At 59.7% G+C, this 24,093-nt stretch overlaps 1 protein-coding gene across 1 annotated transcript in view; it reads left to right on the forward strand.

Annotated features, from left to right (window-relative positions):
* The first annotated feature begins 6,015 nt into the window (after nucleotides 1–6,015).
* SDC3 (syndecan 3) overlaps nucleotides 6,016–24,093 on the forward strand; it is a 47,044-nt gene continuing 28,966 nt past the window's right edge. Inside the window, exon 1 of the mRNA XM_062014592.1 lies at nucleotides 6,016–6,129. Within this exon, the coding sequence (XP_061870576.1) occupies nucleotides 6,040–6,129 (90 nt within the window). The 5' untranslated portion in view covers nucleotides 6,016–6,039. The remainder of the gene's footprint in view (nucleotides 6,130–24,093) is intronic.

Below are 24,093 nucleotides of genomic sequence, written 5' to 3' on the forward strand. Positions count from 1 at the left end.
CTTTTTGTGGTTACTTTGAACAGAGAGAGAGAGAGAGAGAGAGAGAGGGGCCTGTTCCTCCAGGCTGGCCCTGAGAGCGGCCTTCCTGCCCTGAGCTGGGCCACAGCCCCCCGCAAAGGAAAAGCAAAGCCAGGCTCTGTGGTGAGGGCCCAGGGGGGCAAGAAGGCCAAGGGCAGCCTGGCTGGGCTCAGCAGTGGGGTGGCAGCAGGAGCAGGGCAGGGATTGTCCCCTGTGCTGGGCCCTGGGGAGGCTGCAGCTCCAGGGCTGTGTCAGTGCTGGGCCCCTCACTCACTGCCACAGGGACACTGAGGGGCTGCAGCGTGGCCAGAGCCGGGCACAGAGCTGGGGAAGGGGCTGGAGCACAAGGGGCTGGGGAGGGGCTGAGGGAATGGGGGTGTTGAGCCTGGACAAGAGGAGGCTGAGGGCAGCCAGCAGCACTCTCTGACACTCCCTGACAGGAGGCTGCAGGGAGCTGGGGCCAGTCTCTGCTCCCAAGTGACAGGACAAGAGGACAAGGAGTTGCCCCAGGGGAGGTTGAGGCTGGAGCTGAGGCAGAACTGTTTCCCTGAGAGGGGTGTCAGCCCCTGTGCCAGGCTGCCCAGGGAGCTGGGGGAGTGCCCAGCCCTGGAGGGATCCCAAAGGCGTGGAGCTGAGGTGCTGAGGCTGTGGGTCAGTGCTGGGCTGGGCAGGGTGAGGGCAGGGCTGGGACTCAACCAACCCAAAACAATTCTATGGCTCCATGTGTGTATCTGTTGCTACTCCTGGTGTCTGACAGTTTGGCTTTTTCCCACTTTGGGCACATCTAACCCTGTCTGAGCCTTCCTGGCCCCTGCAGCCTCCATCCTCAGGCAGGAGCTGGCAGTGAAGGAGCCGTCGGTTGTTCCAGCACAGCAGCTCTGGCAGAGGGGCAGGGACTGACTCCCTGGGTCCTCTCACTTCCCATATGTGGTTTTTTGCCTTCCTCCTCCCATCCCTCCTCCCCAGGGGCTGGTGGCTGTGCAGAGGCTGTTCCTGTCCTCATCCCTCCTGCACTCTGAGGTGGGGAGAGGGAAGGTGTCACAAGGGGATGGGGGCTGCACCCAGAGGTGGGTTCCCACAGCAATATCGAGTGCCACGGTGTCTCCTGGTTCCTTGGGAACTGCTGACAAAGGGAAGGGAGCACCAGGCTCATGTTTCCAGGGACACTTTCCCAAGAGCTGGGGTGGGCCTGGACCCACCTTGGGTGAGCAAGAGCAACATATCCCCCCTACCCCCAGTCCTCCATCCCCCACTCCCCATCTCAGGGACACTCCTGTGTTTCATCCCCTCTGCCACACAGCAGGACCTGTGTGACCCTTGCTCAGGGGTGGGAAATCAGCCTCTTCTTGCCATCAGTCTTTCTCCCTTCCTCAGCCCACAGGACCTCCTCAGCCTTGGGGTGCAGGTTGGCTTTGGTGGCTGCTCCTCATAAAGGAGGACATCCCACTCTGAAGGTGATGTCCACATCAGTTGGGAAGTGCCCACAAGCACGAGAGCTTGTGCAAGAGGAGGGATGTGGGGGATTGAAGGAGGGGAAGAAACTTCCCATTTTACAGGAAATGAATGTTTTTGGCTCAGGGCACCCAAGTGTTTGATTTTAGAGTGTGTGAAATTACTGATCCTGCCCATGCTGCCACTTTCTTCATCTCACCCCTCAACAAAACCCAACACCCCTGGGACCCAGCAGTGGCTTTATTCTGTTTTCACACCTCTTGTTGTTAAATTCAGCAGAAAGAGCTGACTTGGGCTTTCTGACACCTTTTTTTTCACCCTGGCTCTGAAACCAGCCTAAACCTCTACCAAACAAGAAAGGAGGGTTACAGGAGCCCTTGGGTCCCACATCCTGCAGCCTCTGGGGCTCTTGCAGTCCTTTAACACTTGGTTTAACCCCTGGTGTGGCTGCAGAATGTGGCAAAAGCAAGGGGTGGAGATATATAGGTGTCTCTTTGAAGTGCAGTTTAATTGAGCATGTCTCAGTGTGAGGTTGGAGAGTGGGGTGAAGGTCTGCTCAGGCTCTGTGTTTCTTTGGCTTTACACCCATGGGTCTGAAGTTAACCCCAGGCACCCTTCCCACCATGGCAGTGGCAGCAGAGGGCTGCAGGAACGGCTTTAGCTCTTGCCCAGACCTGCAAACTCCTGCTCAGTGCCCAGGGGATGGATCAGGGCAGCAGTTCCTGAGGGCTGGTGTGGCTGGGGCCAGCCTGGGCAGCAGCCCCACGGCCAGTGGGGTGATAGAGGGTGAAAGAGGGGCACAGCAGGGGCTTGCCAGGAGGGCAGAGCCAGGTTACTCTGTGCAGGCCCTGCTTTGGTTATTCCTGAGCATGGGATCCATCACATCAGCTCAGGGCTATCACATAAACCAGGATCCTTCACATCAGCTGTGTCACATCATGACATGTGGGATCTATCACATCAGCTGGGGTCTATCAGGACATCCAGGGCTCACACATCAGCTGGGGTCTATCAGGACATCCAGGGCTCATCACATCAGCTGGGGTCCATCAGGACATCCAGAGTCCACCACATCAGCTGGGGTCCATCAGGACATCCAGAATCCATCACATCAGCTGGGGTCCATCAGGACATCCAGAATCCATCACATCAGCTGGGGTCCATCAGGACACCCCGAGTCCATCACATCAGCTGGGGTCCATCAGGACATCCAGAATCCATCACATCAGCTGGGGTCCATCAGGACATCCCGAGTCCATCACATCAGCTGGGGTCCATCAGGACATCCAGGGCTCATCACATCAGCTGGGGTCCATCAGGACATCCAGAGTCCATCACATCAGCTGGGGTCCATCAGGACATCCAGAGTCCATCACATCAGCTGGGGTCCATCAGGACACCCTGAGTCCATCACATCAGCTGGGGTCCATCAGGACATCCAGGGCTCACACATCAGCTGGGGTCCATCAGGACATCCAGGGCTCACACATCAGCTGGGGTCCATCAGGACATCCAGAATCCATCACATCAGCTGGGGTCCATCAGGACATCCAGGGCTCACACATCAGCTGGGGTCCATCAGGACATCCAGGGCTCACACATCAGCTGGGGTCCATCAGGACATCCAGAATCCATCACATCAGCTGGGGTCTATCAGGACATCCAGAATCCATCACATCAGCTGGGGTCCATCAGGACATCCAGAATCCATCACATCAGCTGGGGTCCATCAGGACACCCCGAGTCCATCACATCAGCTGGGGTCTATCAGGACATCCAGAGTCCATCACATCAGCTGGGGTCCATCAGGACATCCAGAGTCCATCACATCAGCTGGGGTCCATCACCACATAAACTGGGATCCTTCACACCAGCCGGGACCCACCACGACCCCCAGGATCCAACACACCAGCTGGGGTCTGTCATGTAAGCCAGGACCCACCACACCCCCCCCAGTCCATGTTACAGCCGTGGGCTGTCCCGTCAAAGGGGATCCATCACGTCCATCGATGCACCCGCTGCAGCGGCGGCGTGCGGAGGGTCCCGGGGGCAGCTCCCGCGCCCCTCCGCAGCCCCTCCCGCGGGACCCCGGCCCCGTCCCCGCCTCACCTCTCGGCTGCCGACCCCTCGGCGGGTGCCGGGGGCTCGTTCCTGCCCGGCCGTCCCCGCGGGGCTGCAGCGGTGGCCACGGCCACGGCGGGGCGGTGCAGCCCCGCAACGCGCCCGCACCCGCCGGGCCCCGCGCCGCCCGCGCCCGGGACCCCGCATTGCCCCGGGACCCCCCTGCTCCAGAGACCCTCCCGCTGTCCCGGGGATGCCTTGGCTTCACGGACCCCCTTGTATGTGAGGGACCCCCTCTGAGCCAGAGACCCCTTCCCTGCGCCCAGGGCTCCCCCCTGCTCTGGGGATGCACCAGCTCCAGGGACCTCCCCTGCCCCAGGGACACCCCCACACACCGCCCCAGAGCCCCCTCCCCGTGCCCCAGAGACTCTCTCTGCCCCAGAGCCCCCTCCCCATGCCCCAGAGACTCTCTCTGCCCACCCCGGGCCCGGGGACCCTCCCTCAGAGCCCCCCCCTCCCCTGCTGCCCAGGGGCTCCCCCCCAGCACCCCGACTACCCCCCTGGTTGTGTTTGTGCACAACCCGAAGCCTCCCCCCGGGTTTTGCCCCCCCGCAGCCTCTCGCTGCTGATGTTAATGCACTTTATTAAAAACAAAAAAGAAATGACTTTGCATGCTGCTAATTAAAGCGCAATTAAAGCAGAGAGAAGCGACTCGAGGTGGGGACCCTGAGGCAGAGACCGACCCCTCCCCGCGATGTCTCACAGCCCCGGAGAGGGCTCAGGGAGGATGGGCTGTGCCCCAGCTCTCCCTCTCCGGGGGCTGCACCCCGATTTTAAGCTGAATTTGCCTAATTTCCCCTCCTAAGGTGGTGTGGGGAGGGAGGGAGGGGGACAGTGCCCTTTCTCCCAGGTAACCCCCCTCCTCCCTCCCCGGCTCTGATTGCATTCAGATGAGGGATTTGGTGAGAACCCGAGTGTATTCCCAGCTTTCTCACACCAAGCGTGCGGGAGCCCCTCGGGGGAGCAACACGCGTGGGGGAAGCGGCTCGTTCCTCTCCTGCCCGTCTGTTCTCAGCTCACCCCCCGCCGCCCCCGGCCCGGCCACCCGACGCCCAAATTCGGAGCAAAGTCACGACTGGGGCACGTGGCAGCTGATTGGAAGCGGCTGTCACGACAGGGGACTGCTCTGCCCCCTGCTCCCACCGGCATCCCCACACACACCCCTTGTGTGAACGGGGAAACTGAGGCACGGTGCCGTGGGGCTGTTGTATCGGGGGCTCCCGGCTCTCCCCAGAGCAATCCCCATCCCGGGCTGTACCCCCGGGGGTGGCCCCGGCCCCGGCACCCGTCCGGGGGTGAGTGAGGGTCCCACGGAGGGGAGCTGCAGGGTCCCACTCTGGAGGCAGATATTGGGGCCCCCATCTGCCCCTGGTTCCTCTCCCCCGAGGTGACCCCATGTGCCCCTGGCTCCCACCCCTCTGCCTGTTGATTTACTCCCCCCTTACATCCCCCTGAGTCTCTTCATCTATTCCTGGCCCCCCCCAACAGCTCCTGAGTCCCCCCATTGCCTCAGCACCACCTTATCAGCTCTTGACCCCCCTCAATCTGCCCCAACTCTCCCCTCATCTCCTCCTGGCCCCCCTCAATCTGTGCCAGGTCCCCCCAGGGTTGCTGACACCTGCTCCAACCTTCCCCCATCTACTCCTGAATCCCCACACATCCCCCCCAAGGCCTTCCCATGTACCCCAGTCCCTCCCACCCCAGTTTACCCCAGTCCTGCCCCAGTCCCTTGGCTCCCCCTAGTCTGTCCCAGGACCCCCCCATCCTGCCCCAGTCTCATCCTTTACCTGCACCATCCCCCCAGGCCACCCCAATCTGCCTCAGCCCCCTCCCCAGTTTGCCTCAGTCAGTCCCATCCTTTACCTGCCTCAGCCCCCCCAATTTACCCCTTGCCCCCCACAATCCGCTCCAGGACCCTCCAGTTTGCTCCACTCTCATCCTTTACCTGCCCCGGCCCCCTTTGCTCTCCCAGCACCCCACCAGTTTCCCCAGCCACGTCCTTTACTTACCCCAGTCCTCCCCTGATCTACCCCTGCCCTGTACCCCCCCGCCCAGGGACCCCCCATCCCTGACACCCCGCTGTCGGCCGGCTCCGGTGGCATCCTCGAGGCGGGGGGCGGGAGGGGAGGGATGAAGCCTCAGGCGGGCTGGGGACCGAGTCCGGATCCGTGCTCCGGTTCGGGTTCGGGGGGTGGGATCCGACGCGGCGCTTGCTGCGGGGCGGCGGCGCGGGCAGAGCTCGGCGCCGGGGGGCGGGAGGGGGGCGGCGGGGAGAGGGCGGTGCGGCGGCGGCAAACCCCGCACACACCCCCCCGAACCCCCCCTCCAACCCCCCCCAAACCCCCCCAACCCCTTCCGCCTCCCGCGGGCGGCGGCAACAAAGGCCGTTCCCCGCCCCCGCCGCCGCCTCCCGCCGCAGCCGCCGCCGCCAGCCGTCCTTGCGGCAGGATGATGCCCGGGGAGCTGCCGCCGGCGCCCCGGGGGCTGCGGAGCCTCGCCGTGCTGCTGCTGCTGCTGCTCAGCGCCCGCGCCGCGCCGGTGAGTGCGGGGGAACCGGGGATGGGCACCGGGGAGCGGGCGGCACCGGGATGGGCGCCGGGCGGGGAGCGGCTGCGGGCAGGGGCTGGTGCTGAGCGTGGGGAGCGGGGTGCGGGGAGGGATGCGGGAGATGGGATCGGGATGGTGCGGGAACCGGGGGGTGTCAGGGACCGGATCGTGTTGCTGAGAGCGGAACCGGTACCGTGCGTGGAGCGGCATCGTGCAGGGCTGGGCGAGAGCGGCGCGGGGAGGGGGCTTGGAGGGGACCGGCACCGGTGGCGTGTGTGATCGGCATCATCTCCCGTGTGTGATCGGCATCTATCGCGCGTGGATCGGCATCTATCGTGTGTGATCGGCATCTGTCGCGCGTGGATCGGCATCTATCGTGTGTGATCGGCATCTATCCTGCGTGGATCGGCATCGTGCGGGAGCTGCTGGAGAGCGGGGGAGGGGGATTGAGGGGGGTCGGCACCCGGCATGGGGGGTGTGTGGGAGCGGATGGCGTTGCCTGGATCGCTGTCGTGCGTGGATTGGCAGTGGGAGGGAGGGAGGGTGCGTGGGAGCGGCGTGGTGCTGTGCTTGACCCCGACCGGGGTGGGTGTCGGTATCGTACGAGGGTCGGCAGCGGGTGGGAGGCACCCGCAGAGCGCTGGCGGGGGGGTGGGAGCGGGATCGGTACCGTGCGTGGACCGGCATCGGACGAGGGTCTCCCGACTGGGGAGGGCAGGGAGAAGGATGGGGGGGAGGCGGCGGCTCCGTGCCCAGAGACCCCGCACCCAGCCCTGGGACCCGCACCCAGCCCTGGGACCCCGCACCCAGCCCTGGGACCCGCACCCAGCCCTAGGACCCCGCACCCAGCCCTGGGACCCCGCACCCAGCCCTGGGACCCGCACCCAGCCCTGGGACCCCGCACCCAGCCCTGGGACCCCGCACCCAGCCCTGGGACCCCGCACCCAGCCCTAGGACCCCGCACCCAGCCCTGGGACCCGCACCCAGCCCTGGGACCCGCACCTGCCCGGGAGCGGGGTCCTGGGGCCGGCGCCCTGCCCGGTGGGGTCGGGTCGGTACCAGACTGGGGGGGCTCTGGGGCTCCGTCACCCACCTTGGGGGGGACACCCACGTCCCGAGGGGCCCCGCACAGGCCCCCCAAAGCAGCAGGCGGGAGCCAATGCCCCCTCCTACCCCCACCCCCCCGGTGCCCCCTCCCCAGCGCATCCCCGGGGAGCGGGGGCTGGGGGGCAGGAAGGGTGCGGGAGGGGTGCGGGGCTCTGCCGCGTGCCCGGGGAGGGGGATGCGGGCAGATGCCATTTGAAGGTCGTAGCGAAACACACCTTAAAATAACCCCGTACGGGGAGGAGAGGGAGGAAAATCCCGCTCCTGTTTGCCAGGGGCTGGAAACTTGGGGGGTTTGACCCCATCCCTGCAGGCACCGACCCCCACCTGCCCCCCCGGGAATCTCTCCCGCATCCTCAGCCCCGTTGGGGATGGCTGGGGGTGGGCTCTGCCCGTTGCCTCTGTGTGCCGGGAGCTTTGCCCGACCCTGCCCAGCGCAGGGGGTGGTTTCCATGGTGTGGTGCTTCCCAAACTCCTTTTCCTCACGCTGGGCGCCCCTCCGTGGGAGCCACCCTGCCTGAACTCCTTCGGGGGGCCCGGGGAGGCTTCATGGGGTGATGTTCTCCGGGAAGGATCCTCCAGCAGCCAGAAAGAAGATGCTTTTTCCCCCCACACACAACCAGCACAACCCTGGAGGAATGGGAGAGCGTGGTGGGGAGGAGGGCTTGCCTCCTCCTCCTCCCTTTCTCTTTACAAGAGGAAGAAGTCCTAAGGCCTGGCATCAAGTAACCTCGAGCTCATCCCCATCCTCCCGTGGTTCTGGTTTGGGGGTCACCTCGTGCTGCCACCCCGTTTTTCCCGTGTGCAGGGTGCTCTCCCGGCTTCTTCCCCTCCCCAGGCCAACTTCGGTGTTTGGGAGGAGGCTGCAGAGCCAGCCCCGTCCTCAGGTGTGTGACTGAGCGGCTCAAAGGGCGGCTGGGCACGGCGGCTCCTGCCCCTAAGTCAGCTTTTCCCCTTGGAGGGGGCGTGGGCTGGGGGATGGTGATGCGGCTGTTGCCATGGGCGGGGGGTGGTTGAGGAGGAAAGGTTCTGGGCTTGTGAAAGGTGGGTGCTGGGGTGCTCCTGAGGGACACAGGGGCTGGGGGAGGTGGCTCTAGGGAGGGAGGAGGGTGTTTGCTCCCCCTCTCCCAGGGGATGCTCCAGGGGACATCGGGAAGGGGACATCGGGAACCTTCCCCGGGAGGGTTGGGAGCTTCTCCTCTCCTCTGATGCCTTTAAAATCCCGGAATGGTGGGGGCTGGAAGGGCCCTGCAGAGCTCATCCAGCCCAACCCCTGCTCAAGCAGGTTCCCCTGGCTCAGGGGCACAGGAACGTGTCCAGATGGGGTTGGAAACCTCCTGAGCAGGAGCCTCCACACCCTCCCTGGGCAGCCTGGGCCAGGGCTCCCTCACCCCAGCCCCAAAGGAACGGGTCTCACTGGCACAGCCCCAGCCTGTCCCGGGGCAGGGATGGGAAGGGGTGACTGGGTGACTTCGGGGCCCTGTGTCCCCCTGCTGCAGCTGACACCGTCTGCAACCCCTGCTCTGTGTGCAGCTCCTGCCCGGGAGCAGCTCCCGGGGAGCTCATTCCCGTTTGTACCGTGGAGACCGGACAAACAAGCCCAAGTCCCGCTGGCCCCGGGGCCACGTCCCACCCCCGTCCCACCCCCGGCCCCTCCCCAGCCTCGGCACAGGCTCAGGGGGATGCTGGATGTGTGAGGAGTCCCCCGGGACTCAGCCCTTCCCTTTGACCTCCTGCTGGCCCTGATCCCTCTCAGCCTGGGGAAGCTGGGATGGGACCCTTTAACCCTTTGTGTGCCTCCTGCTGACAGCCCATCCTGGCAGGGGTGGTTGCCCAGCAGTGGCACAGACACACAGGTTTGGGTCTGGCTGAGATTCCCCTGGGCTGTAAAGCTCCCAAAGCCTCACCCTGTCCATCCCTTCTGAGCCCTCATCTCCTGCCCCATCACTTTGGATCTGGCCATGGAGCAGTTTGAGGGAGGTTGAGTCAGAGAATGGTGAGGTTTGGAAGGGAGCCCTAAGGACCATCCAGCCCAGCCCCCTGCTGAAGAGTGAGGGCTGGACCTGGCTGGCAGCTTGGTGCAGAGCAGCCCACACACCACTCCTGGTGGGATGAAGCACAATCCCTTATTAGACACACAAGAACCCAAGAAAGGGCTGTTTCTGCTCAGCTGTCTGCTCCCCACCCCATGGACCACACTCAGGCCTGGGAGGGGGTTGCTTCTTCTTCCTCCTCCTCTTCCTCCTCCTCCACACCTCAGGGGGCAGTTTGGGATGAGCTGGGGACCCTTTGGGGCTGGGGTGGGCAGGAGGAGAAGCAGCAGCAAGGAAGCAGATGCAGGCAAAGCTCAGGCTGAGCAGCTTTAAGCAGTGAGGGTGGCCCCTGTGCTGGGCCAGGGGAGTGGCATCCAGCCAGCCCTGAGTGACACCCTGCTCTGGGGACCCCAACTCCTTCAGCCTGCTGGGGGAAGATGCTTGGCCTCAGCCCTGCCTGCTTGGCCCAGCCTCAAGCTTAGGGATCAACTCATCACCTTAATTACTGGGAGTGTTGCTTGGCTGTAACCCTTCTGCAGGTCCTGGCTGCTCACACCCCTGTCCCCACTGGAGCTTTGCTCTGGGATGCTTTGGGGATGGCCTCATCCTGCTCCTCTTTGGGGGGTATGGAGGAGGTGATGATGGTGATTTAGTCCTGATTTAGTGTTTCCTTGGGGCTCTCCTGGTGAGAAGTGTGGGATGGCATCCTGGGCTCCTTGCAACCCATGGAAATGCAGCTGGGGCCCAGAGACACCCCACAGGGGTTTGGACTGGATCATGCAGCTGACCTCAGCAACACTGATCAGCACCTAAAGGGTGGGTCAGGGGGATGGGAGACACTTTTCTGTAGTGTCCAGTGCCAGGACAAGGGGTGATGGACACAAGCTAGAAGACAGAAAGTACCCCTGGCACAGGAGGAGCAAGTCCTTTGGTGCTGAGGTGAGGGAGCCCTGGCCCAGGCTGCCCAGGGAGGATGTGGAGGCTCCTTCTCAGGAGGTTTCCAACCCCACCTGGACACATTCCTGTGCCCCCTGAGCCAGGGGAAGCTGCTTGAGCAGGGGCTGGAGCAGCTCTGCAGGGCCCTTCCAGCCCCCACCATGCTGGGATTCTGGGATCCTTCCCTGTCTGTGTCCCTGAAGGTGATGCCACAAGTGTGGAGGGAGGAGCAGCAGCTCTCAGAGAGGTTTTCCCAGCTTTTCCCTCCTCACTTTGTGCTTTTTTCCCCTATTCCCTTGATGAGGTGATTCATGGGGGAGGGGAAATATTCCCCATGGGGAGTGTCCAGCCCTCCAGTCCCAGTCATGGCTTCCTCAGGCTTTGGGCAGAGCAGAGATGGGAGGAAGAGATGTGGGGTGAAACAGAGAGCTTTTTGTGGCAGCACACACATCCTCCTCAGTCAGTGAATGTGCCATTTCCACTGAGTTTCTCCTGCAGAGCTCCTTTCTGAGCAGCTCATGGGGCAAAGGCCCCCCCTCCCCTCTCCTTGTGCCCTGTGGGGCAGGATGGGAGCTACTGGAAGTCAGGGCAGGGGGGAGGGATGTGGCTGGATCCAGGAGCTGCCAAACTGAGGCTGGTTGCAGCATCTGCCCCTTTCAGACTGTGGTTTTGGGGGTCTTGCTGTGGTTGGGAAGGGCTGGGACTGACCCTGTCATGGTGCTGCTGACACGAGGATGCTCCTGGGCAGGGCAAAGCATTGGCAGGGCTGGTTCTCACAAGGTTGGGAAGGTGAGAGAAATTGCAGAGCTGGCTCTTTCAAGGCTTCTTTTTGTTAGCAATGGCTCACAAAGTGATTCTGAGCCCTGGTTAAAGCAAGGTTTAACTGCAGAGTGGCACGTTGAGCAGGCTGAGGGGATGGCACCGCTTTGTGATCATCCTCTGACAGGGGCAAGGGCAGCACACACAGGACCTGAGCCATGCAGGCTGCCAGGGCACCCACTTGCAACCACTGCTGCCTAATTAGGGCTTAATTAGTGCCCCTCAGTGCCACAGGAGCATGAGGAGAGTGTTCTGCAGGTCATAGTCCACTGGCAGCCAGGTGCACAGAGCTCAGGAGGAGGGGAGCACCCTGCAAAGCTCATGTGTTCTATTCTGCACTCCCCCCATAGAATCCCAGCATGGGAGGGGGGCTGAAAGGGCCCTGCAGGGCTCATCCAGCCCAAACCCTGCTAAAGCAGGTTCCAGAGAAGTCAAACATAAGGAGAAGCTTTGGAGTGGAACTGTTTGTGGTCCAGCTTATGTTCATCACTGGAGACAAGAGAACAAAGGTGCTGCCCCAACCTCCTGACCTCCTGGGGGCAAACAGGGATGGCAACAGTGATGCTCCCTGAGTCTTTCACTCCCTTTGGCATCCCAGAACAGGAGCCTGCAGCTCTCTCTGCCCCTGCACTGGGATGTTCCCTCTGCCCCTGCTGAGCCAGAGGCCCTGTGTGTTTACATCTGTGCTTCCACCATGCAAAGCATCCCAGAGCCTCGCTCCCAACAGCTTGGCCGTGCCTCCAACTGTTTATTTCGAGATAAAAATAACAGCAGCAACCTCAGGGCTGCTGCTTCTTTCCCAGCTGATGGCAAAACAAGGATTGTTTCAGCAAGAAGAGGGCAGGGGAAGAAAAACCCCTCCCAACCCTTGAGTTTGGGGGAGCCTGGGAGCGTGTCCCCACTGCTGCAGCCCCAAATCACAGCCCTTCAGGCTGGAGCTGGGCTGAAGCTTCATCTCTCAGGCAGCCACAGAGCACAACTTGTTGGCAAAACAGCTTACTTGCCCAGAAAGTGCTGTTTTGCAGAGGAGGAGGAGGAGGAGGAGGGGAATGAAGCTGTTTTGGTCAGGCTGAAGGAGGCTGAGGGGGTTTGGGTGGGTTTGGGTGTGATGCTCACGGGTGTAAATGTCAGCAGTGGAGCAGAAGGCTGAGTTTTGGGGAGAGAGAGTGGGAGTTTGGGCTTAAAAGGAGCATTTAACAAAACCCACCAATCTTATTTGTTCCTTACTCTTTTTTTTTGCAAGGAAAGCCACAAGTGAACAGAAAGCTGCTGTGTTCCTCTCCTGGCCCAGGGCAGTTTTCCCTGCAGAGGCAGCGAGTGCTGCTGGCACAGAGCACACTGAGAGCTTTGCTGCCCCAAATGAGCAACCAGCTCACCATTTCCAGCTGATTTAAGGCAAATGTGGCCCCAGCAGGCTCCTAAACAGCTTTTCTAGGTGCTGCCTCTCCTGAAGATGTCTCTTTGTCCTGGGAAACCTCTCCCATAAAGGTTAAGCAGAGGAAGCTGGGATGATACAGGTTTCTATTCCACCCCCCCCTACCCTTTTTGGAGGCTTTTTGCCAAGTAGCATCACTCAGCCTTTCACTTTCCTTCTCCCCTGTGCCCAGGCTGTGTGTGTGTGTCTGCTCCCTGCAAGGTGAGGCTGTCATGGGCATCTCCCACTGATGGGATGAGGGTCAGCCAGAGCTGAGTGGCACCTCTGGGGAGCATGGTGAGGAGACAGAGCTTGGTGCTTAACAGCACCCTGAGGTCCTGGCTCTGGCCCAGTGGAAAAACTCAGAGCTGCCAGGTATTTGTTGATGAAGGGAGATAATTTTATGCAGCTCTACTGATGCTTTAACCCAGGCCTGGGAGGCTGCTCAGACACAGGTTCCCTTTTTTGGAGGCACTGAGAGAGGAGGCTGCTGAGCCCCTGGGGCTTTGGGGTGCTCTTTGGGGTCACTGCTCCCTTCCCACCTCCTCTCTTCAAGAGAGACAGGGAACTGCTGGAGAGAGGCCAGTGCAGGGTTACCAAGCTGATCAGGGCATGGAAGATGTGTGTGAGGGGGAAAGGCTGCAGAGCCTGGGGCTGCAGAAGAGAAGCCTGAGGGGAGAGCTCATCAGCACTTACAAATCCCTAAAGGGTGGGGGTCAGGAGGCTGGGGCAGCACCTTTGTTCTCTTGTCTCCAGTGATGAACATAAGCTGGACCACAAACAGTTCCACTCCAAAGCTTCTCCTTATGTTTGACTTCTCTGGAACCTGCTTTAGCAGGGTTTGGGCTGGATGAGCCCTGCAGGGCCCTTTCAGCCCCCCTCCCATGCTGGGATTCTATGGGGGGAGTGCAGAATAGAACACATGAGCTTTGCAGGGTGCTCCCCTCCTCCTGAGCTCTGTGCACCTGGCTGCCAGTGGACTATGACCTGCAGAACACTCTCCTCATGCTCCTGTGGCACTGAAGGGCTCTAATTAAGCCCTAATTAGGCAGCAGTGGTTGCAAGTGGGTGCCCTGGCAGCCTGCATGGCTCAGGTCCTGTGTGTGCTGCCCTTGCCCCAGTCAGAGGATGATCACAAACATCCTGTGCAAAGCTGGGTGGGATTCTGGTGTTAATTAGCCTGGTGTTAATTAGAGCCTGTGCTGATGTGTGTTTGCTGGTGAGGAAATTGGGGTGTTTAAAGCCAGGCACAGGACCTTGGCTCACACCATCCCCCAAGGTCTCTGTGTAGGTGCCCTTAAAGCCATGGTGGCTGATCTCCAGGGCTGTTCATGCAGAGCTGGGTGGAAGCTCCCCATGCCAGGGCATCACTGCAGCCCTGCTCCCCTCAGGATGCCTGGTCCTGGCTGTGGAGCATCCTGAATCTCTTGATTTGCCATGGCAAGAGCTGTTCAAACACCCAGCCAAATGCTGCAGGAGGAGAGTGAGAGAGAAGGATCTTGCAGCTGTGGAGGAAGAGAGAGAGAATCCACTGAACATGGTGTGGGGCTGGGATGGGCATGGCTGGGGTTGCAGGGATTGCCTGGTGCCCATGGGCCAGGCCCTGGCACATCATCCCTCACAGGCAGCTGCACATCCCCATGAGCATTCCTTCATTGGGAGCATCCCACAGCAGCACCCACTGTGTTTGGAGCATCTCACCTTTGGGCTGAGCTCAACCTTGCAGTAAAAAAGGGGCTGCAAAGAGGCAGCTGGGAGGATGTGCCATGGAAGCAAGAATCATTTTGGGTTGGGAAAGCCCTTGAAGCTGCTGCAGTCCCAGCCCTGCCCTCACCCTGCCCAGCCCAGCACTGACCCACAGCCTCAGCACCTCAGCTCCAGGGCTTTGGGATCCCTCCAGGGCTGGGCACTCCCCCAGCTCCCTGGGCAGCCTGGCACAGGGGCTGACACCCCTCTCAGGGAAACAGCTCTGCCTCAGCTCCAACCTAAACAACAGGAGCCTCATGCCAGTGGCTGGGCTGTTCCTGAGCCTCTCAGCACTGCAGCTCATCCTCTTTGCTCCACATTTGGCCTCCAAATTTCTCCCCAGCCCCCCCTGAGCCATGGCAGATGAGCATCCCACACCTCTCCACACTGAGTGGTGGTTTAGGGGCTGATCCTGGCTGCCAGGCTGGATGCCCACCCCAGTGCCCACTGTCCTGCTGCGGGCAGGGGCCAGATCCTGCCTCTCCTGGTGCAATTCCAGCTGCTCCCACCAGCACAGTCAGAGTTTGCCTGCAGCTATAAATATCTCAGCAGGCAGCAGAGCCCCCAAAGGATTCAGGCACTATATATAGTTTTCTGCAGCAGAAAACACAGAGGCCAGGCAGAGGGTTCTTCTAGGAATGGAGGAAGGAGAGGACACAATGGGGGGGTGATGCCTTTCCATGGGGATACAGGGCTGGATCCTCTCCCTGGGGCTGATCTCCTGGTGTCTTTGCACCCAGCTGCTCCACTCCAGGTCTTACTTATGCTGAGCATCAGCTGAAGTTGCTGCCTGAGAGGGAAGGGACATAAAACATTTATAGCCCTTGAAACTCGTCAAGGAAATGTCTGTCTTGGTTAAAATAGCAACAGCAATTAGAGGAGAGAACCCCCCTCACTCCAACACCACAGTTTGTGTCTTACTCCAGCTCTTTTCCAAGGGCTCCCCATCCTCAGCCAGGGTTACAGGCTCCTGCTCTCCCACCTCAGTGGCTCTGGAGGATGGGACACAAGGTCTAACCCCCTCCTCTCATGACCAGGGGCAGCAAAGTGATGTGAAACCACCATCTCAGGGTTCTCCCAAGGGTGTGAAAAAATGCAACCTTGGCTTAAAAGGAAAGGGACACCAAGAAATTCAATGGGTTCCTTCTCCTTTGTGGTGTTTGCAGTGGGGTCAGTGCCTCCTGTGTGACTCTGGGTGCTGGTAATTAGGGAAGGCCCAAGCTTGAACTTCCCCAGGGCTTTTCCCAGCTGCAGGGGGGTGTATCACATGCAAAAGGCTCCTTCCCCTCCCCAGGATGCAGCAAGGCTGAGGATGGGGCAGGAGATGAGGGAAAACAGGCTCTGCCAGAGCCCCATCCCATGGCTAAGGGGAGTCACAGCATCTCAAGGGCTGGAAGGGACCTGCAAAGCTCATCCAGTGCAACCCCCTGCCAGAGCAGCACCACCTAGAGCAGGGCACACAGGGACTCAATGTTGCTTTGTCTGACCCCATATCTTGCAGGGAAATTGATCTCCAGTGGGTTTTCTTCAGCAAAGGTTTGAGCCTGGCTGCTTCCCTGGGGCAAGGGGATGGAGGTTCAGGGGCTGCTCTGGTTGTGGGGCTGGCTGTGTGTTGGGGCTCTCTCTGCCATGCTTTGCATTACCAGTGCTTTTGGGGACCAGGGCTTGTCTTGGGACAGAGCTCTGAGGGTTTGCACCCCTCAGCTGGGTGGCTCTGGCACAGTTGGAACCTTGCTTGTAGGAGAAAGAGGAAAGAAAGTCCCAGGAGGGGAAATCCAAGGAGGAAGAGCAGGTCTGGGTGAGATGGTCAGGAGGGTGCTGGGCAGATCCTGCCTGTGGTGGGACCTGAAAGCCACATTTTCCTGGAGCTGCTGGTCCTGCTGAAGAGTGGGAAAGTGTTTCCTGGGAGGAAAACCACAAAAGAACCTGTTATGAAGAGAAGCTGCCCTGTTTTGACTTGAAAACAGGTTGGTGGATCAGGCTGATGGGTGCCTTGGCTTGCTTCATGTCAGCTTTTGCAGTGCTGTGTGGGATCCCACCAGTAAAGGAGCCCTTCCCTTTTTGGGAACTCCAAAATGTTGGCTCCCTGTGGGCTGGGATTGCTCCTCAGGGGTCCCATTTTCAAGCTTCACCTGCTGACTTCAGAGCTTGGAAATACTTTTGTGAGCACAAGGTGATTCCCTTGGCTCTGCCAGGCTGCAGGAGCTGGGGATGTTCAGTCTGGAGAAGGCTGAGGAGGGACCTCATCAGCACCTGCAGGTACCTCAAGGGTGGTGTCAGGAGGATGGAGCCAGGCTTTGTTCTGAGCTGGAACTCAAGAAGTGCCACTGGAACACCAGGAGCAAGTCCTTTGGTGCTGAGGGGAGGGAGCCCTGGCCCAGGCTGCCCAGGGAGGGTGTGGAGGCTCCTGCTCAGGAGGTTTCCAACCCCACTGGACACGTTCCTGTGCCCCTGAGCCAGGGGAACCTGCTTGAGCAGGGGCTGGATGAGCTCTGCAGGGCCCTTCCACCCCTGTTCTGGGGATGATGCTGTGCCCTGTGGAGCTGAGGCTTTTAGGGAGACACAAGAGTGTGGTGGGAGATGGTCAGTGCCTGAAACATCTGCCCAGGGGACTGAGCTAAGTGAGGGGTGAAACAAACCCTGTGGCTTCTGCTGGGGAGCAGGAGCATCACAGTACCATGGGAACATGTTCCCCTGCAACAGAGCTCTCCCTGCTTCCATCTTCCTCCTGGTCTGATGGCTTTAGGGTTGTGGGTGAGGAGAGTTGCAGGGCTTGAGACATGAGGCTGGCTCCTGTGTGTAGCTGGGTGACATTTACCTGAGGGTGCTGGTACCAGTGCAGGGATGCTGATATATTTGGCAGCCCCTCCTTGGGCTGCTGGGAAGTTTGACAACTCCCTCCCAGGGATGTTGGTACCTTTGACAGTCCTGCCATGGGGATACTGGTACCCAGCCCCCAGCAAGGATGTCTGACAGTGCACTGACCACTCACCCTCAGGAGAAAGAGCTTTTCTCCTCTTTCTTCCCTTCTCAACCCTCTTTGGCTGGGCACAACATTTCTTTCCTTCCTTTTATCTCTTCCCCTCCTGCCTTCAGTGGGCACTAAAGCAAAAAGAGGCCTTGGATGCAGTGAAACCCTCCTCTTGCACTGCTTGGTTGTTCCTCACCCAGGGACTGTATCTGAGAGCTGGTTGAGGTGGGTTTTCTTTTCCCTCTACAAGAAGAAGTTTTCCTTCAACAGCAGGGACTGGAAGCCCTACAGAGCTCTGAGCAAATAAAACAAAACCTGACAGGAAAAGGCTTTTCCACCAGCAGGCTGAAGCTGGTTGGAATCTATTGCAGAAAGCCAGAGCAGAAACCTCCCCCTTCCTGCCTGGATCTGTGCTGAGAGCTGCCCAGGGTGAGGGAAACAGTACTGGCATTTCCCCCTTGTGCCATGTCTAATTGAGACCCTGAAGCTGGCCTGTGAGTGGGATCACAACCCCCAGGGAGTGGGATCACAACCCCCAGGGAGTGGGATTCCAACCCCCAGGGAGTGGGATTGCAATCCCCAGAGAGTGGGATTACAGTCCCCAGTGAGTGGGATCACAACCCCCAGGGAGTGGGATTCCAACCCCCAGGGAGTGGGATCACAACCCCCAGGGAGTGGGATTCCAACCCCCAGGGAGTGGGATCACAACCCCCAGGGAGTGGGATTCCAACCCCCAGGGAGTGGGATTCCAACCCCCAGGGAGTGGGATTCCAACCCCCAGCAGATGGGGATTATGTGATGGGGTTTTTATCTCTCAATGGAAAGAAAAAGCCCCTGTTTGTAGGGAAACCAATTGGTTTCTGTGGCCCTTGAGGGAAGGAGCATCCCAAAGGCACTGCTGCAAGCTTATGGCTTTATGCTCAGTGTTGCAAAAGGGCTTATCAAATGAAAACCAGTGTGCAGAGGGGGTGTGAGGGAGGTCTCTGCACCTTGTGCTGGTGGGCTGTGGGATGGCAGTGAGTGAGGAGTGGGAGCTGGAGATGTGCAGGAGCTGAGCCCCCACAGCTCATCACACATATGGGAAGGGGCTTCTGAGTTTGCTCAGAGCTCCAGAGTGATTGAACTCACTGGATGCTGTGAGCTCACCAGCTCTGGGATCCCTTTGGATGCAGGAGCTGCCCAGCTTTGGGTGTGACAACCCAGGGAGCTGTCAAAAGCAGGACCCTCACTCTCTTTGTGCTCCTCATAGCAGGGTGGGCTGCTGTGGGAAGAGGTGAACTGAGCCTTCCACAGCCCCTGAGTGTGCCCACCTCTTGCTGGGGTGGCAGGAAAGTAGGTCATGGCCAGGCTGGCAGGGAGAGCTCTGTCCTACAGATGTCAGTTGGCTCTATTGATGGTGGCTGGCAGGACCCTGGGCTCAGGCAGCTCAGGGCCTTTCCTCCCTCTCTGTCCCCTCCCAGGGGCTCATCCTGGCAGTGCCAGAGCCCAGCTGGTGGCTCCAGCCCTGTTGCCACCTCTGGGCTGAGCAGGGGATGCTCACAGCTGGGCAGCTTTGGGTTAAAGCTTTGGGGTTGTCTCCTGGTCCAGAGACCAAAGCTCTCCCCTGCAGGCCTGGGATGGGTGCTGAGCTCTGCATGGGTGCTGAGCTGCCTGTCTGCACTGGCTACTTTTGGGCAGCAGTTACTGGCACATCTCCCAGCCTTGCTTCCTGGTACTGGGGGGGTTTCTTCATTCCTCCTGGTGTCAGGGCTTTGCATTTGCAAAGCACAAAGCTCAGGGAGAGGCGTCTCTGCCTCTCCCCACCCCCAGCACAGCTCTGGCTCTCTCACACCATTCCCCTCCACCCCTAGCAAGGTTTTGGCTCTCCCCTCCTCCTGGGGCTGATCTCCTTCAGGCTGGGGTCCCTCTGACCATGCAGGTTTGCATTTGGCAAGCACAGCATCTCCATCACCACCCCTTACCATGACAGCTCTGGACAGTCCTGCAAACAGCCCTCGGGCAGCAAAGCACCACCCTTGATTAATTACCCTAATTACAGCCCTAAGGAAATGAGGCTGCCTGGAAAAAGGCTCCTTTATGGGTTTGGAGGGGGATCTGCCCTTTGGGGAGGGGGAGGTGGGATTAATCTGCTGCTGCATGCCAGAGGCTGGGATGTGTTCCTGCTTAATCATTATTAAGAGGTTCATTAGCTGTGGCTCAGCAGGAGAACAGGCTGGGAGGGGCCACAGGGCTCTGATAACCCAACTGGAATGGTTTTGGGAGCAGAGAAGGCAATGGCTTTCTCCTTTCCATGTCACTTCAGCGTGGCACAAGCCCCACAGCTCCTTTGTTTAATGCATCTATTGCCACTTGCAGGGGTGCTGCACAGCTGGAGGTTTCCTGCAGCCCTACAGATGATGCTGAGAAGCTCTCCCAGGCTTGGAGTGATGCCTTTGGGTGGGCTCATAGAGTCATTTTGATTGGCAAAGCCCTTGAAGCTGCTGCAGTGCCAGCCCTCCCCTCACCCTGCCCAGCCCAGCACTGACCCACAGCCCTCAGCATCTCAGCTCCAGGGCTGTGGGATCCCTCCAGGGCTGGGCACTCCCCCAGCTCCTTCACTGTGGGGACAGGCTGATGCCTGCTCCAGCATCCCTGCTCCTTGCAAACCACAGAGAGAATCCCTCTCAACTGTGACCATTTGTTTGCTCCTGGAGCCTGTGGCTGGGGAAGGTCTCAGGGCCCCACTAACTGTCTCTGCAGCACGTGCAGGATCCCCTGTGAGCACAGCTCCTGGGTTAGGGATGGGGAAACTGAGGCAGCACCTGGCAGGGAGAGACATTGAGAGCCCAGGGAGAAGGGAGATGGTTTGCAGGGCTGGAGGATCTTCCAAGAGCAAAGGGGCTGAGATCTATCCCCCCAGCCCATCCCTTGGAGGCTCAGTTGTTGCCCTTGTTACCTTCATGGCCACAATTCAAGCAACCCCAGCAAATGAAGTGGTGTCTAGAACAAAGAACAAAGTCAGGTTAGAAATCCCACAGTTGCCTTTTGTGGTCATTAAAGAGGCTTTTTACTCCCACAGCTCCTTCTCCTGAGCCTTTGGTTGAGCATCCCCTGGCACAGTGACAGTGCCCTGGCTCACCAAAGCCATCCCAGACTCCCTGGGGAGCTGTTTTGGGGGGGTGCAGGCTTCCCCTTAATCTCTTTAGACAGGGGGAAAGCAGTTCTAGTGCATCCAACCTGTGCCAGCAGCACCCACAGAGGGACACCTCACCCCACAGAGGTGTCCCCCATGGAAGGAGGTGACACAGAATCAGAGAGCAAGGAATCATTCTGGTTAGAGAAGACCTTTAAGATTAAGCCCAACCCCTCACCTCCTCTCTGTGTGTTTTCTCCCCCATCTCCATGCATGAGGACCCCACCACCTCCCTGGGCAGCCTGTTGCAATGACACAGTGGTGGCCTTGTGCCCCTGGAAAGGAGGTGACACGTTGGAGCAGGGGGATTTCTGCCTCCTGACTCACCCTGGCTGCTCTGTCTGGGAAGGGTGTCATGTGCCCAAAAGCAGAAGAGGTTTTTCAGCCTGGCTCATGGTCCCTGGGCTGTGTCCCCATGTCCCCAGATACCAGTGCTGAGCTCATCCCATCACTCCTGGCCCCAGGGAGGGCTGAGCCCTCGCTGCTCCCCATCAGCAACCTCATGGAAAAGACATTTGGTGTGTGCAGTGGCTGTTTGCCCTGTCCCAGCCCTGCCAGTGGGTGATTTCCCTTAGCACACAGCCCTTTCCAGCTGAAGCCTTTTCTTCCACAAACAGCCATGAGCTCATTTTCTTCCTCCCACAACACAATTAAGCATTGTCCTCCCTATTGCACTGCAAATGAAGGCAGGGATATGAGCTGAAACGCTGTGATCCCCTTCCCAGCAGCCAAGGAGGGGGATGTGGCTGCCTAGGCACCCCAAAGCCTTTTCCTCACCTCAGGGAAGGGTTTTGTTTGCCCTGGTAGAGGAAGGGACCTGCTGGGTCACTGGAACCAAATGTACCCAGTGTGGTGGGGTTGGAAGGGCCCTGCAGAGCTCATCCAGCCCCAGCCCCCTGCTCCAGCAGGTTCCCCTGGCTCAGGGGCACAGGAACGTGTCCAGGTGGGGTTGGAAACCTCCTGAGCAGGAGCCTCCACACCCTCCCTGGGCAGCCTGGGCCAGGGCTCCCTCACCTCAGCACCAAAGGACTTGCTCCTGGTGTTTAAATGGGACTTCTTGTGTTCCAGCTTCATCCCATCACCTTTCCTCACAAGGAAGATGCTCCATCCCCTGATCATCTTGGTGTCCCTGCACTGGCCTCTCTGCAGCAGTTCCCTGTCCCTCTGGAGCTGGGAGCCCAGAACTGGACACAGGACTCCAGATGAGGCCTCAGCAGGGCAGAGCAGAGGGGCAGCAGAACCTCCCTTGACCTGCTGCCCACACTCTCTTGCTGCCCCCAGGCTGCCATTGGCTTCTTGCCCACGAGGGCACGTTGCTGCTCATGGTCAGTTTATTCTCACCCAGCACTGCCAGGTCTGTCTCTGCAGAGCTGCTCTCCAGCAGGTCACCCCCAGCCTGTGCTGGTGCAGGGGATTGTTCAGGACTCTGCACTTGTCCTTGTTGCACCTCAGCAGGTTCCTCTGTGCCCAACTCTCAGCCTGTCCAGCTCTCACTGACTGGCAGCTCAGCCTCTGGGCAATCAGCCAGTGCTCCCAGTTTGGTGCCAGCAGGGAACTCACTGAGGCTCCCTCTGTCCCCTCATCCAGGTTGATGATGAAGATGTTGAACCAGACTGGCCCCAGAACCCATCCCTGTGGAACCCCACTGGCCACAGGCCTCACACTCCATTCTGTGCCATTGATCCCAGCCTCTGGGCTCTGTCATTCAGCAGCTCTCATCCACCTCACCTCCACTCATCCAGCCACACTGCCTGAGCCTTCATCCTGCAGTGGTTTTGTCTGGGCCAGGTTTTGGTAGTGGCCTGGGACACGAGTTGTTGTCCTTGTGCTGGCACTGTTGAGCAAGGGGCTGGTGGCTGAGCAGACAGGGAGCAGCAGGCTGGCAGCACCAGTGCTGGGCTGCAGGGAGGGTTTCAATGGCTGAAATGAGGCTTCAAAAAGAATGTCCCTCCTGTTCTTCTGTCCCTGGAGAACCAGCCCCAAAGGAGAGCCAGAGCTGGCCTTGGGAAGGGTGAGCAGAGCAGGGGGTAAAGAGGCTCCTGGGAGCCCAAACGCTGCTGGGTGCCCATCTGGCTGCACACAGAAGCTCCTGAGCTGTGCTGGTGTTGCAGGGTGAAGCCCATGAGCAGCCTCCTGATGCAGATCTCCAAAGCAGGGACTGCCTCTGCTCCAGCTGATGGGTTTGTGTGCTGTCAGGGCTTTGGCCTCAGGGAGAGCATCTCCCTCATCCCCTCACCCCCCAGCCTCCAGCAGCACCCGCTGCCTGGCCCACAGCTCATGTACCACCCTTCTCCTCCTCCATGCACTGCCAGCAATGGTGAGATATGCCCCCAAGGGCACAAAGACACCCCCAAACCCCCTTTATCCCCAGATGGGAGGCCTGTGGAGCCAACCCAGATGGGGTTGTGGCAGCAGCCCATCTTTGGAGCCCATCTGCCTGGTGTCCTGGCCACACTCAGCCAAGTCCCTGTGAGTCACAGACTCATCCCCACACAGGGTATTTTTACATCCATCACTTCAGGCTCCTGTGTTCCACATCTCCCTCCACAGCTTTCCTTTTGGTTTTTCTCCCCCTTTTAATTAATGGAAACCATCCAGGTGTATAATAATAGCACCAGGTGACCTGTATTTTGCACGCTCTGCATTGTAATTAGGAGCCAGAGCACAGAGACTGGCACAGAAAACCTTTCCTGGCCAGAATTAGGGAGAGAAAATCAGGAGACATTCTCCTTTTGTTTTAATCCACAGTGGGAAACGTGGCAGGAAAGGACCAAGCCTGGACCCAGCCCTGCTGCCTCCCAACCCATTTCCAGCAGCTCCCATCCCTGCTGTGCCACCCCAAGGAGCAGATCTGGTGGGGTGTACCTCAGCTGGGAGGTTTTAAGCCTAGAGAGGATATTGACAGTCATCAAATGACAGGGTTTTCTCCAGTTCCTTCAGGCTGGGAGGCTGCTTTTCCTTTCAAGGCTGTGGGGTGTGTGGGCAGAGCCTTCTGTGGGCTCGACTCTCTGTGTCTGGAGGAGGTGTGTGCCAGCAAAATGCAACCAGTGCCAGAAGTTCTCCCCTGGCTGCAATGTGGGGGGTGGTAAAGTTGTTTTTCCCTGGGTAACTTTCTGCTTTCTTGTTGCACCATTGCACAGAGAGGGGATTAAGCCCTCTGAGGTCATCACAGAGCCAGCAGCAACCACACAGCTCACAGCCCCAGCCCAGTTCTCTAGTTTGGGACCTTCCCACCCTGGCAGCTTTTCTGCTCCACAGACCTGTCTGCCTGGAGGTCCCAGAGCTCATCCCTGCTCATTCCCTGTGCCCATGCTGGGGACAGCCTCCATCCTGGGGATGCCTGGGTGAGAAGCTCACCCACACAGGGAGAATTACCTTCAGTAGCTCCCCATGTCCCCCCTTTGGCTGTGGGGGGAATGGCTGTGCCTGTCCTGGGGGAAACACCTTGTTTTGGCCTCAGATGGGCTGGAGTTGCCCCAGGGAAGGTTGAGGTTGGAGCTGAGGCAGAACTGTTTCCCTGAGAGGGGTGTCAGCCCCTGTGCCAGGCTGCCCAGGGAGCTGGGGGAGTGCCCAGCCCTGGAGGGATCCCAAAGCCCTGGAGCTGAGGTGCTGAGGGCTGTGGGTCAGTGCTGGGCTGGGCAGGGTGAGGGCAGGGCTGGGACTGCAGCAGCTTCAGGGGCTTTGCCAACCACAATGATCCTGTGATTCTATGGGACTGCTGGGTGCCAGGGGTGGATGCCATCTTCAGGGAACAAGTTTG

The sequence above is a fragment of the Colius striatus genome, chromosome 24 (genome assembly GCF_028858725.1).
Source record: "Colius striatus isolate bColStr4 chromosome 24, bColStr4.1.hap1, whole genome shotgun sequence".
Classification (NCBI taxonomy): Eukaryota; Metazoa; Chordata; class Aves; order Coliiformes; family Coliidae; genus Colius; species Colius striatus.